This window comes from Notolepis coatsorum (genome assembly GCF_963971535.1).
Source record: "Notolepis coatsorum genome assembly, chromosome: 1".
Taxonomy (NCBI): domain Eukaryota; kingdom Metazoa; phylum Chordata; class Actinopteri; order Aulopiformes; family Paralepididae; genus Notolepis; species Notolepis coatsorum.
The window spans coordinates 107,278,966-107,291,737 of record NC_140165.1 but is presented as its reverse complement, the minus strand read 5'-3'; the positions used below and the strand labels follow the sequence as shown (position 1 = coordinate 107,291,737).

The 12,772-nt window shown below is 42.3% G+C and overlaps 1 protein-coding gene across 1 annotated transcript in view; it reads right to left on the bottom strand.

Moving 5' to 3' along the window:
• Nucleotides 1–10,874, bottom strand: part of cct7 (chaperonin containing TCP1, subunit 7 (eta)) — a 32,756-nt gene extending 21,882 nt beyond the window's left edge. The window contains exons 1-8 of the mRNA XM_084316335.1: nt 10,800–10,874; nt 9,371–9,454; nt 9,179–9,248; nt 7,940–8,046; nt 5,029–5,207; nt 4,313–4,484; nt 3,681–3,845; nt 3,281–3,469 (exon numbers count right to left, since the gene is read on the bottom strand). Coding sequence (XP_084172461.1) covers nt 3,281–3,469; nt 3,681–3,845; nt 4,313–4,484; nt 5,029–5,207; nt 7,940–8,046; nt 9,179–9,248; nt 9,371–9,454; nt 10,800–10,847 — 1,014 coding nt within the window. The 5' untranslated portion in view covers nt 10,848–10,874. The remainder of the gene's footprint in view (nt 1–3,280; nt 3,470–3,680; nt 3,846–4,312; nt 4,485–5,028; nt 5,208–7,939; nt 8,047–9,178; nt 9,249–9,370; nt 9,455–10,799) is intronic.
• Nucleotides 10,875–12,772: the final 1,898 nt, after the last annotated feature.

Sequence of the window (12,772 nt, the reverse complement as noted above, 5' to 3'; positions counted from 1 at the left end):
TGTTTACATTCCTTGTAAGAACATAGATAACAGAGTGTAGGCCCAGAGCAGGAGGAGAGGGGTGACCTCTTTAATGCAACAGTGGATGAAACGTTTAATGGTGTGAAAGGTTAGCAGTCGTCATGACAGCACGTCGCATGACAACCAGGAGAGGGGCGGGGGGCCGTCGTTGCTACGACGAAGACCTATAAGTCGAACGGTGTTTCCGGGTAGGGCAGACTAAAATCTGACCGAGAGCGAGTAGGACTGAGATCACACAGAGGACCTTCTCTCCTCTCATCACGAGAGAGGGGGGGGGGGGGGGGGGGAGGAAGAATGCCACGACATCAGTAGCTTCGGCTACCACGAGGATGGTCTTAGGCTAACGAACAGGCCTGAACACTATTGGACTGAATCACAAAAGGACAATCTGAACACACCGAAAGATCATTAGAATAGACTCTTCAAGGACGATACAATTTGATAACATCTGATAACATCTGATTATGAGGTTTCTGTTTAGAGAAATAAAACAACGCTTTTCCTCACAAGGTATCTCACGTTGTCGAAGTGTCGAATTCTTACGGAAGTGGAGGAGTATTATGGTTTATGGATTGCACTAATGGGGGAAGATAAGGATCTTATCTACCAGTATCGGAGACGTCAGGACCATTAAAAGTACACAACGCAGAGGAATTGGATGGAGAGCCAAACAGACGAAGACGTGATACTGGCCAGTTTGATCAGAATCTAACAATAACATGCAATTTAATTGACACAAGCAATGAGCTAACGGTAGCTGCTAACCAAGGTATCCATTAGGATTATGCTAAGCTAACTAGCGATCTCTGCTAACCCTGGAAAACGGTCAAAGCGGACTCCACAAGACTAGTTCCATTCGTGAGGAAAGGGGGTGGGTTATATTGACAACGCTTGACAACAGAAGTTTAAACATAACTTCATATTTATTGGTTATTCATTTCTGTATATCATTCAATTTCCATCTCCGTGTGTCTCCATCTCCATCTCTTCCTGTTTACATTAGAGTGTGACGTCATCACCTACGGCAGCTTAGACGATCAAAACGCGAACCTAGAACAAAACCCGAAGGGGGGGCTGGCTCTCTTGTTCGTTCTCGCCCCCTCTCTCTCTCTCTCTCTACATTCAATGATTTAAAGTAGCCAAATGTTACACACGGTATAAATACTAACTGGATAGTTGATGATAAACATTTAATTTCATTATCTGAAATATTCTAAAATCATTAAGTCATAAATTATTATTATTTTCTCACAGTAGTGTGTGTGTATATATATATATATATATATGTGTGTGCGTTTGGCTAAAGTAGATAGAAAACACAGTACTGTGTAAAAGGCACCCAAGATATATAAATTGTCTTAAGATGTAAATAATTTTTTTTATTAGTGTGTCAGTAGACTACTCTTAGTACATTTTCATTAAATTATTTTTTAAAGCATCTTCATGGTTTAATAATGCAAAAATATGTTGCAGGGACTTATTATAATCATCATATTGGCGTGACTGTATGCATCAAAGGGTTAAATCAAGCATTTTTAAGTGCTTTAGAGGAAATGTCAAAATATCGCGATATCATTTAGAGGCCATATCGCCCAGCCCTACTATAATGGTAAAATAGTTATTTAAAAATGTGCCCCTAAAAAATATTCTTTGCAGGGGTCCAATTTCGCTCCCTGCCCACACTTATGGCCACTAAGTAAAAGTCACTTTAAAAATAGTATAACCCGAGACTGTATAAAATAGCAATGTACAGAAGGACACAGTGCCTCATCCGTAGCTAACAGTGTATGCACTACCACAGGACCTAGCATGTCCTCCATGCTCTGTAAATAACTTATGTACAAATACCGATATGCCCTACTATGTTACCGTTTATTGCACAATGTTGTTTTATTGGATTCTATTATATGTTGTTACTACTGTATTGCACATCGTTGCGGGCAAGACCACCCGCATTTCATTGTATACTTGTATGCCGTGACAAATAAAACTCTTGACTTGACTACATACAGTACGTCGTAATTAGTTAATTAGCAGTAGGACCTCGTTCATTTATCCGTTTGTGTATTACGGTACTCTTCCGTGTGTGTGTGTGCGGCAAGACAGTCTAACGTTAGTGCAAGCACTGTGTGTGTGCGCGCATGTGTTTGTTAGACGGACTGAAAGAGCAAGCTAGCTTAGCTAACGTTCTTAGCTGTGCTTCGTATGTAAACCTACTTGTGTATTGCGAATGAATGATTATGTTCCTAACTAACGTCGTTAGTACAAGTGCCATGTGTGTGATGGACGTATGCTTGAGACATTTATTTGTGTATTAGGTTCACTTTGGCGTTAGTAGAGTAGTATGGCCAGAACTATTGTGGGTGGCTGTCACTCAAAGCATTCTGCTAGTATGGGCGGAGCCCATCCAAAAATAGCCTGAAATCCTGAGGCTGGAAAATGGTGCTTTTGAGTACTTGATAAGAAATATAAAACAATGCTTTATTTTTTTTTTTTTAATATAAACCTTACAGATGTGTTCAATACTAACATGAATTGTGTAAAGTTGCCCAAATAGTGCTAGGAATAGCAATGCATGTCCCCTTTAAAGAAATAATTTTTTCATCCATACATTCCCGTTTTATAACGTGGTGAAATATGAGTAATTTGAGTAATCCTGTCTACTCCCAGAAAATGACGCTATGCAGCAATACGTGCATTTCACTAAAAGAAAATTGCGTTTCTCGCCTGTACACGCTAGTATTTCGAAATCAAATCTATATTATCGGTATTATGTTTCATCATGAATGCATGAAAGGGGGGGGGGATGGTAATTTTTTTATGCTTTGATCGTCACCAACGGAATATGTTACACAGTACATTACACACATACGCTCCGATCGCAATGAAGGAATTCTTGGATCAACGCAAGATTGATACCATATAGCCCTTACCTCGACTAGGATGTACCCCAAAAAGAATATTCCAATTAATGCGTATCGTCAGTTACCATTTGTAATAATTACATTACTCCTCCACTCTATCAGCAACTGTTATCTCCACTCATGGAACGGCATATCCGTCACATACTTGAGTAATCGATTACTCATGCCCATCCCTAGTATATGGTCTTTCATTAAAAGGCCAGGGAAAAGTAACATTAAATATAATACTTGGCATCTGGTATCAATATAATATTATCAGACTAAAGTATCACAATAGACAGACATGCGATACACAATATACACCCCTAGTGTATGTGCGTCCCCTCTCCACCTACCATCATGGTCCTCTTGAGGTCCTCCTCCTGGACCCTCCCGGCACAGAACAGGTCTCGGTCTGCAAAATACTGGGTGGCCACATCACCGATGGGCAGTTTGGACAGGACCACCTTGGCTCCTGACAGGTGGATCTTCTCTAGTTTATCATAAAGGATGGTCCATTCAGCATCAACAATGGCTTGGTAATCCTAGAGAAGAGGACACCAGAAAGGATGTTTGTTATTGGGTTGAAAATAGAGCTCCCATGGTTAGACCCATTGCAAAGTCAAACTCAACAGCGCATGGTTTTCTTCCAGTTTGTTTTAGGCCTATCGTGACTATTTGTAAATAATAATAATAATAATTGTGTAGCCTATTTTCTTCAAAATGGAAGAATCTGTGTGCGGGTCAACTCCTTACCTCTACATTCTTCACGCGGACCTCAGCATTGTCCTTCTCTGCCTTCAGCTCCAGCTCCACGTTCAGCAGAGCGATTTTTGGGTTCTCATAGCGTTTGGGCTGCATCTCGAATCCGGCATAGGAGAAGGTCTTCTTGAATGCAACCCCGGAAACCAACTGGGACTCCTATGGGACGAGGTTCATATATATCAATCAATCTTTATTTATACAAAATTATGCAAAATAATGCGCTTCACATAACAGTAAAAAGAAAGCAGGAATCTTTGCATTTGTGAGACGTTACATACAGCTCTTTATAATATTTTGAGCATTGGGGAAAACAGACAATACAGACACTCCATTTTCACATACCGGTACATTAGGTATTTATAATAAACTACTAGAATTTGAGTGAAGAGGCTTTTCAGTAGATACATGTGTAGGGCTAGGACTCTGAGGTTTACTGAATATGGATAGTGATGGATCCATGCAAAGGTATGGATTCTTACAATACTGCTGTCCTTGATTATATATATATACACACACACAACTGCAAATATGACTGTCAAAAAAAAAGATGAAGTAAAAAAATATATCATCATGTTGTAATTTGTAGTGGAAATCGACTAAAGACTCAAAACAAGCAAACCCACCTCCAGAGCTCCCCCCTGGACCTTCTTCATGCCAATCATCTTGAGGGGCAGCAGGTCATCCAGTCCCATCACGGCATCCACCACCATCTTTGAGAAGAATCCCTTCTGACTGGCGATCAGCTTGGAGTTCAGGGCCGTGGCCGCACACTTCTCCAGCAGCTCTCTCTGCTCTCTGGAAAGATGGAGGGGCAGAGAGAGAGAGAAAAGATTATAAGTATTTTGTATCATGTAATCCATCAGCTTGATGGTCAGAGCTGATGGGTTGAACACCTCTCTACCACAGTGGCCTCTGGGGAGAAGGAATATAAAAAGGTATGACGGGAGCACAGTAGGGCTGGGCTATTAATCAAGTTTCAATTACGATTTTGTCTTCCCATGAACATGAAAACAAGATAAAAAGATCATGGTGCCACGTTGCTCTCATTTTGTAAATGCAGCGGACCCTTCCTTCCCAGCGGTGTGCTCCGCCCCTCCTCTCTGCCAAGCCCAAACAGTAGTTTCAGCTTGTGTTGAGGGAGGCGGGAGCATTTCTCCAGTTATTTTGAAACATCTTTGGTAACTTGTAGAAGATGACAGAAAGACATATCATATCCTTATCATAGTATTTAGTGTTCCAGTACAAATTACAGTGTGGTGTGATGTCTTTTTAACGTCTTTATTGTGTAATAAAATTGTTGCCGTACGGTTTAATTCAAACTAATCTCACAGAGACTTACTCTCTGTTGTCCCTCTTGATGGTGACAGAGATCTCATGGATCTTCTTGACCGCCAGGCCGGTGGCGGTGCGGAAGGCTCTGATGATGGTCTGAGGGTGGAGCCCCTCCTCCACGTACGGCTTCAACTGCTTCAGGAACTCCGCTGCCAGGAGAGTGACAGAGGTGGTGCCGTCTCCAACCTTCACGGAGGGACGGAGCACAAAGGGAGAGAATGTTATTGTGCTTCACAAACCCAAAGCTCCGAGATGAGACATAGAAGTAGAAGAAATAGTGCTGTCTGCTGGCTGTGAAACTACATATGAAGAGAGAGGGAGAGGGGCTGAGCGTCAGAAACCAACATTTTCAACAACAGAAAGGGGCTAGTCGTCCAGCACAATAAATTCTGTTATTATTCTCGGTTATCTTTTTTATGATAATCAAATAAAGAGCTATTTTCCCAAACCAGGGCTGTACGCTAAGCTTTTTCACTAGGGGCACAGTTGCCCCTAAATAAGAAATTTAGGGGCACAAAATATTTTTTAGGGGCACATTTTTAAATAACAATTTTACCATTATAGTGCAAAAAAATGTTTCTCCTGCCTCATTACTGTGGTCATTTTATTTAACATTTAAGTGCTTTTGTTTTCAGGTTTGTATCTTTTATAATGAACCAACTGAGAAAGTGTGTAAATCACTAATAGAACAAAAACAACAAACTGTGTGTGTGTGCGCGCGTTTGTAGTGCTCCTTGAATGAGATCACCACAACACACACACCATTGCATTAATCAGGACGACAAGAAACTCTGCATACCTTTGTTTCACAATGAAAAGTGCTTTATAAATAAAATTACTTATTATTATTGTAAATAACCATGAAAAGTTTATAATTTGTATGGGTAATTACCCGCTTCATATTTGTGATGTTACTGGTTTCAGGGTGTGCCTAAAGTGATCAATGTGTTGGGCCGTTTATAGAGATCTATGCCAATTAATGTTTATGTATATCCGGGACTTTTCTTATAAGAATTGAGAGGCCTACTACGGTATTTGTATATGTGACCTTTATTTTGAAAAACGTGTTGAGACGCAACCTTGTTTAAGTTTGCGCTTTTGACAGTGAAATGTTCAGTTCAACTTAGCTCGAAGGAAAGACTCTAATCAAAAAGGTTTAATTGACCCGTATGAGGCTCTTACGGTAGGACTTTGTTTATAGAAGAGGAATGTAATACTATGCAAAACGAGAAATAAACAGTGATTTTACCAGCAGTAAGTTGCAAGCCACCGGGGGAACCGTGACAATTATTAGTATTATCTTATTTGCATATAGTCTCATTATTAGATAGATAGGTACCGGTAGGTTGATACTTTATTGTCCCCGGAGGGAAATCTAAGTAGACAGTATTTAAGTATTGAAAAACGTCCCAATAGTGGGCTACTCACTTAATGCATGGCTGACATTTGTTAGAAGTGTCCGTGTCCCCGTCAATCATCACTGCCAGATCCGACTTAATTTAATCGGCTATGGTCTCACTCTCTCATCATCTCTCCACATCGGACGTGGTTGTCAGATGGACTGATATCCGCTCCGTTCTTCTTGCAGAGCAAAATTAGCGGCTTAAATTTATTGAAAGGAAGTTCTTCTTTGGCGATGCCACATTCAGTTTCGATTTAATTGTTCGCTAGGAATTCTGGGATTTGGTGTTAGACATGGTATTTAATCACACAATAGACTACAACTACCAAGTAGCATAGCGTGGCCCAGATTCACTTCACAGTACACACAATTATCATCGCACAGGGGCCTACGCAGTAAATTCATTCATCGCCGACAGATTTTTTCATAGCACCGTGACATTATGTCGCACTGTACAGCCCTGGTTGTATGCTAATGTTTTAAAAAAAATGTATCCAATTTGTGTGGATTAATTTAGTGAAACGCAAATGAAGGGTTGAAATCACTACTGGCAAGGTTGCCCCCAAATATTATTTACCACTCGCACAGGCCAAATTAAAGGGCAATTTGCGATAACCTCGTCGCAGTGTACAATGACTGATATTTTGAAACTATTCAAGGACAATACAAGTATTAAAAAAAAATTTAAATTAAAAAAAATTAATTATTATTATAATAAATAGCCCCATCTTGATATCGGACCGATACCAATGTTTAAAAAAACGGCCATATCGGCGGCCGATATATCGTGCATCACTAATCGGATGGGAAAATACTTCCCGTTTTTCTGATATCCGATCCTGTGAATTTGGCCAGTATGGGACAAATACCGATAAGAGTATCGGATCGGTGCCATGCCTACCATTAACCAAATGTTTAATATATTTGAATATTGATATGCCTTCTAATGGCCATCCCCAGTTTTTACAGCTAAAGTAATTATTTGGCCAGTACATGTTAAAGTATTACATTAATATAGCGCTTTTCAAGACACTCAAAAGGGCTTCACAATGTAGAGAGGAAATTACCTCCCCCACCACCAGTGTGTAGCACACAACCTTGGGCTACACAGGCGCATAGGCTGCCATACACTGGCACCAGGCACACAACAATGGCTGAAGGGCTCTGGCGACAAGGGTTGATATTGTAATATCAGTCAATTGAGGGGAGAGATGATTAGGTGGCCTCGATTTAAAGTTTCATTCTATATTTGCTACATTCCACCACCAGGAATGATGCATTGAATGTATGACTGAGTCACCTCAAGGAGACTTTGGGAAGCAAACCTGTGTTTGGTCTCACAAGATAACTTTAACACAAGACTTACTACCCAGATAAATACTGTCACTTTCTAATAAAATTGGCAACCTAAGAAATGAAAAGAGAAAGGAGGAGACCGTGAGAGAAGAGAGAAACGGAAAGAACGAGACGAGATGAGGACTAAAGTGGGAAGATGTGACGTGTGCATCAGTCCCACCTCCGCGTCCTGGGAGCGGGCGATGTCAACCAGGGTCTTGGCTGCTGGGTGGACCACGTCGAGCAGCCTCAGGATGGTCGCTCCGTCGTTGGAGATGGTGGCCTTACCTGGCAAAACACACACACCATTAGCAAGATGTACAGGTATGTGTAATTACCTGCAGGGTGTGTGATGATCAATACAATCTCTGATAGACTTTCAGTGGGATCCTATCGTGATGAAATCATGACTTTGAGACACGGTGATACACAATTCTGTTGTCTAAATTGATAACAACAAGCACGTATTAACTATCATATTCTCACAATTTGATCTGAAATGTTTGAGGGAATGTCATTTGAAAAAAGCTATTTTGGTTTTATGTCATACATTACCATGCATTCAATGGGATTAACATGAACTGGATTACATAACCTGTGATTCCACATTAGTGAGCAGATATCATGACATCAATAAGAGAAAATATTATGATATTGAATTATTCCATATCGCCCAGTCTACTGCAGGGGTTTTCTCTGCCTGTCACACCTCCACCAGTGTCCTCAGACTGCACCTACCAACACACAGGGTGAGATGTACTTCACCCCTTGTGCAACATGCTAGAGTCAGTCCACCTGTAAGGTAATGCTGCTGTTGGGCAGTGCAGAGAGCAGGTGGGAATCCCCAATCAGAGATGTTTCGTTTCAACAGTGAATTCAAGCTTTCTGGAACCACCCTCCTCCATCACTCTCAGCAGACTCATTGTAGTCTCACCACTACCTACAATTAATCTAAGCCTCAATTCCATCGCCTGGATGGACCTTGGCTGTGACCTGAATGTGGAAAGCCACTTGGTGGATGTGTACCTCTCCAAAAATGTTTACTGCATGTAGAGCGATGCAACACTGCAATCAATCGATCAATCGATCACAGCCGCACATTTCAGCATTTACCTTGCTCGTGTGGAGGAGAAACTAGCAAAAAAAGGTCACATGGAACTATAAATGCTCAAACCACCACTGACCACACAAGAAACAATAATAATAGACCATTAACCCTTTCAATACCACACTAGAGGGTTAACCTTTCACTACCACACTACAAACGGTTCTGTCGTGTGGTTGTGAAAGGGTTAACCTTCTGTATCGTCTCAGTGAAAGCCATGTTCTATCCACCGAGCTACAACACTACACCCGAGTCAGTAGTGTTGTGTCCTCGCATGATTCATATCTCACTCTTCATCCATCCATCCATCCTCACCTCTGTTGTCCACGATGAGCTTGTCCATCCCTCTGGGCCCCAGGGTGGTCCTGACGGCCTCAGCAATGACCTGGAATAGAACAGACTTAGGTCCATTTTCGTCCTATTCAGAGTTGAAACGCACACGTACAATAACCCAGGAGACATACAACAAGACCAGAGCAAAAACAAATCACACTTCTACATACTGACCTGACAGGCATTGATGTTACTGATGAGCTGGGGGATACCCTGGGACGTGTCTGTCCCCTCCTTCAGCAGGATTACTGGTGTGGACTGGAAGAGAGAGGGGAGGGTGGGGAGAATATAGGACGAGGCAGGGAAGGGATATTGAGAAAGAATTAATAAGAGAAGAAAAAAAGCACAGCCGTTGGGCCCAACAACATTATCAGCCTGGTGGAAATCTAGATCAATTATATTATAGCTTGATCCATCAAAACCCAAAAATGAACGTTACACTTTGCTGCACTGTTACAACAACAATACTCCCAGATTAAGGCTTTCGCTCTGAATGCAACTACCGGTAGCTATGCTGCACCTTTGTATTAAACTCTGAATAATTTAGGCTTAAATGCTTTATATTTGCTACTAGTCATCGCTGATGTAACAGTGCAGCATACAGCCAGGCATCCTGGACCAGTCACGTTCTGGGTGGGACTATTGTTGCCAAGCATGAATGAATGAAAACTTTATTTAACAGATTGCAGAATGGGTACAATACAGTACAGCTCAATACACACAATTGTTAAGGGGATGCAGACCAGAGAAATAGGTTTGTCTTGTTTACATCAGGGTCCCCCATTTTCAATTCATAGTGACATTTATGACATACATGACATTTGGCATCAGACTCAACCGTGTGTCGCCCAGGAAGCCGGTCATCCTTCAACGCAGTTCTCGGTGGCTAGTTAACGGGCTCATCATAACCTATCCAGCCCAACAGTTAATCTGACTACATCCCTAAAGTCCTTCCCTTTAGGATAAGAAGCTTCAAGCTAGGGTTGGTTATTAACGCTACCAGCTTGCTTACATTGCCCGATATCTTCACAATCACTTCCCTAATGAAACCGAAATAGCTTCTCGATAAAACAAGTACTTGTGGAAGTGTGTTAGCCGCCCTCATTACAGCTATAGTTTATGATGTAGCCCATTCATTGCACCGTGTACGTTGCGTTGACGTTATATTCCAGCTAACGGGACAAAGCCGGTTGACAGCTACCGTGTGCACGGAAGATGATAAAAGTGACATTTCTGCTAAGGAAATTATCAACGGTGCCCTGCAATTAAGTGAACACAATTACACGAATTCTCAGGTCATTAAACCAACGTTGTTTCGGTCTATAACGGTCACTCATCATAATAATGACAAGGCTAGCCGACTGCAACTAGCCGTATACGCCCATTGATCATGGGGGGATGCTAACAAGGGCTAGCTAGCATCCGGACACAATTAAACTTGTTTTTAGACGCGTTTATCACAAAAATAGTGGTCCGCAAAGAAAGTATATAGCTGGCCTGGTTTAATGCGTATAGCACGGACACCTCGAATTAGCGATAAAAAGGACGATGGAGGTGGATTTGTGTATGTGATGAGAGGCATGGATGCTAAAAAAAAACTCACCATCATCTTTGCAGTATGCAGTTCCTTCGAGAAGCTTTCCACCGGCATCCGATCCCACAATGCCTTTCGAGAACTGTCTATGGAGCTTTCGGCGGGGCGTTCAAGAGCACGTATAGTGGCGTTATTATTTTTCCTAGCCGCATTTCTCGGAGACGCTCTCTGATTGGCCACTGACTGACGCTCTCTGATTGGCCACTGACATGTTTGCCCAATCGCGTTTGATTGATTGATTGATTGATTGAAAACTTTATTAACAGATTGCAGAATGGGTACAATACAGTACAGCTCAATACACACAATTGTTAAGGGGATGCAGACCAGAGAAAGACTTTCGTCTTGTTTACATCAGGGTCCCCCATTTTCAATTCGTGACGAGCTGCCTGTGTCTTTGCCCATTTCCGCGTCGAAATGCACGCTACCTACCTTGATTGATTGATTGAAAAGTTTATTAACAGATTGCAGAAAGGGTACAGTACAGTACCGCTCAATACACACAATTGTTAAGAGGATGCAGACCTGAGAAAGACTTTCGTCTTGTTTCCATCAGGGTCCCCCATTTTCAATTCATCATATGACACACACGACATACAGATAGACAGTACTGCTACATTATGACATACCAGATTTGCAAATACAGTACTGTTTGTGATACTAAAAAAATCCAGAAAAAGAGTATACATTTGACATAGAAACTGTGCATTGGAGGAGGTTGGGTAGGTGGGGTTGGGTGGGGCTGTACATTGGAGGTGGGGGGGAGGTTGGGTAGGGGGGGGGGGCACTGTACATTGGAATACTGACAAAGCCATGCTTGGTCTTTATTGTACAACTGGGTTAGGACATTTGTAGGGGCCAGTTTCGAATTGCAGTCTCCCGTAGGTGTTCTTTGAGAGTGTTTTTGAAGGTGGGTAGTGATTCACATTCCTTTACAGCTTTGGGTAGGGCGTTCCACATTGATGTAGCATAATTGCGAAACGTGTTTAGTCCCTTGTTTGAGCCGAATCTGGGTTTTACATGATTTGTGGAGCTTCCTCTGGTGTTGTGATCGTGGTATTCACTGACCTTTGGGAAGTATTTTGACATGTACATGGGTACCTTGGTCGTGTAGTGTATCTTGTAGACCTGGCGTTCTATCGCCATGCTCTAAGACAAACTCTACTCTAACCTTAACCAACTTCGAAAGAGTGCCTAAGCTTAACCGTTGAAAGAACTTACCGTCACGCTCTAAGACAAACTCTAACCTTAACCAACTTTGAAAGAGTGCCTAAGCTTAACCAGTGTAGAAACAGGCGTCGGCCAATCAGAGAGCGTCTCCGAGAAATGCGGCTAGGAAAAAAAATAACGCCACGTTCTGTTTCGTTAAGGCTTCGCTCAGCACCAGTAGCACTGTACTTCACTTCGTGTACATACACTGAATAAAAAAATTCCACCATGTACCTTTACATCCCCATATTCGTCTGACCACACCCCCTTTTGCTTACCTTCATAATCAGGTGTGTGGTCACCTACTCGCCTCCTTCTTCACTTTCACCACAAGGAAGTGCCTTGGTAGATCCCCACTTGACGAGGTTGTTAGCTGAAGAAAGTTGAGACGTGTTTACATTGTGCTTATTTTTTTCTTCTCTCATATATATTCTATATTATATATAGAAAAACCTAAGTCATAATGTCTACTCCGGAGGGTCGTGTTCGCAGCGCCACTCTCCACCAGCGATTCTCCATTTCCGCCTCCGTCGTACGTCCTGGAGCGGGGCTGTTGCCTCTCTCGTGGTTGACAGCCACGCCCGGTAGGCGTCCGATGGGTAGTTCGCCTCTCCAAGGAGCTGGTGCACCGGTGCCGTCGCCTATGCGATGGCCTGGTTCTGGCTCTGGTTCCTCTGTTTCCGAGGAATTGTCCGCTGTTGGGCGGCCGGTTCCTTTGGTTCCAGGGGATTTGAGACGCAAACTTTTTGCGTCGGCTCGCTCCCGTCGCAAGA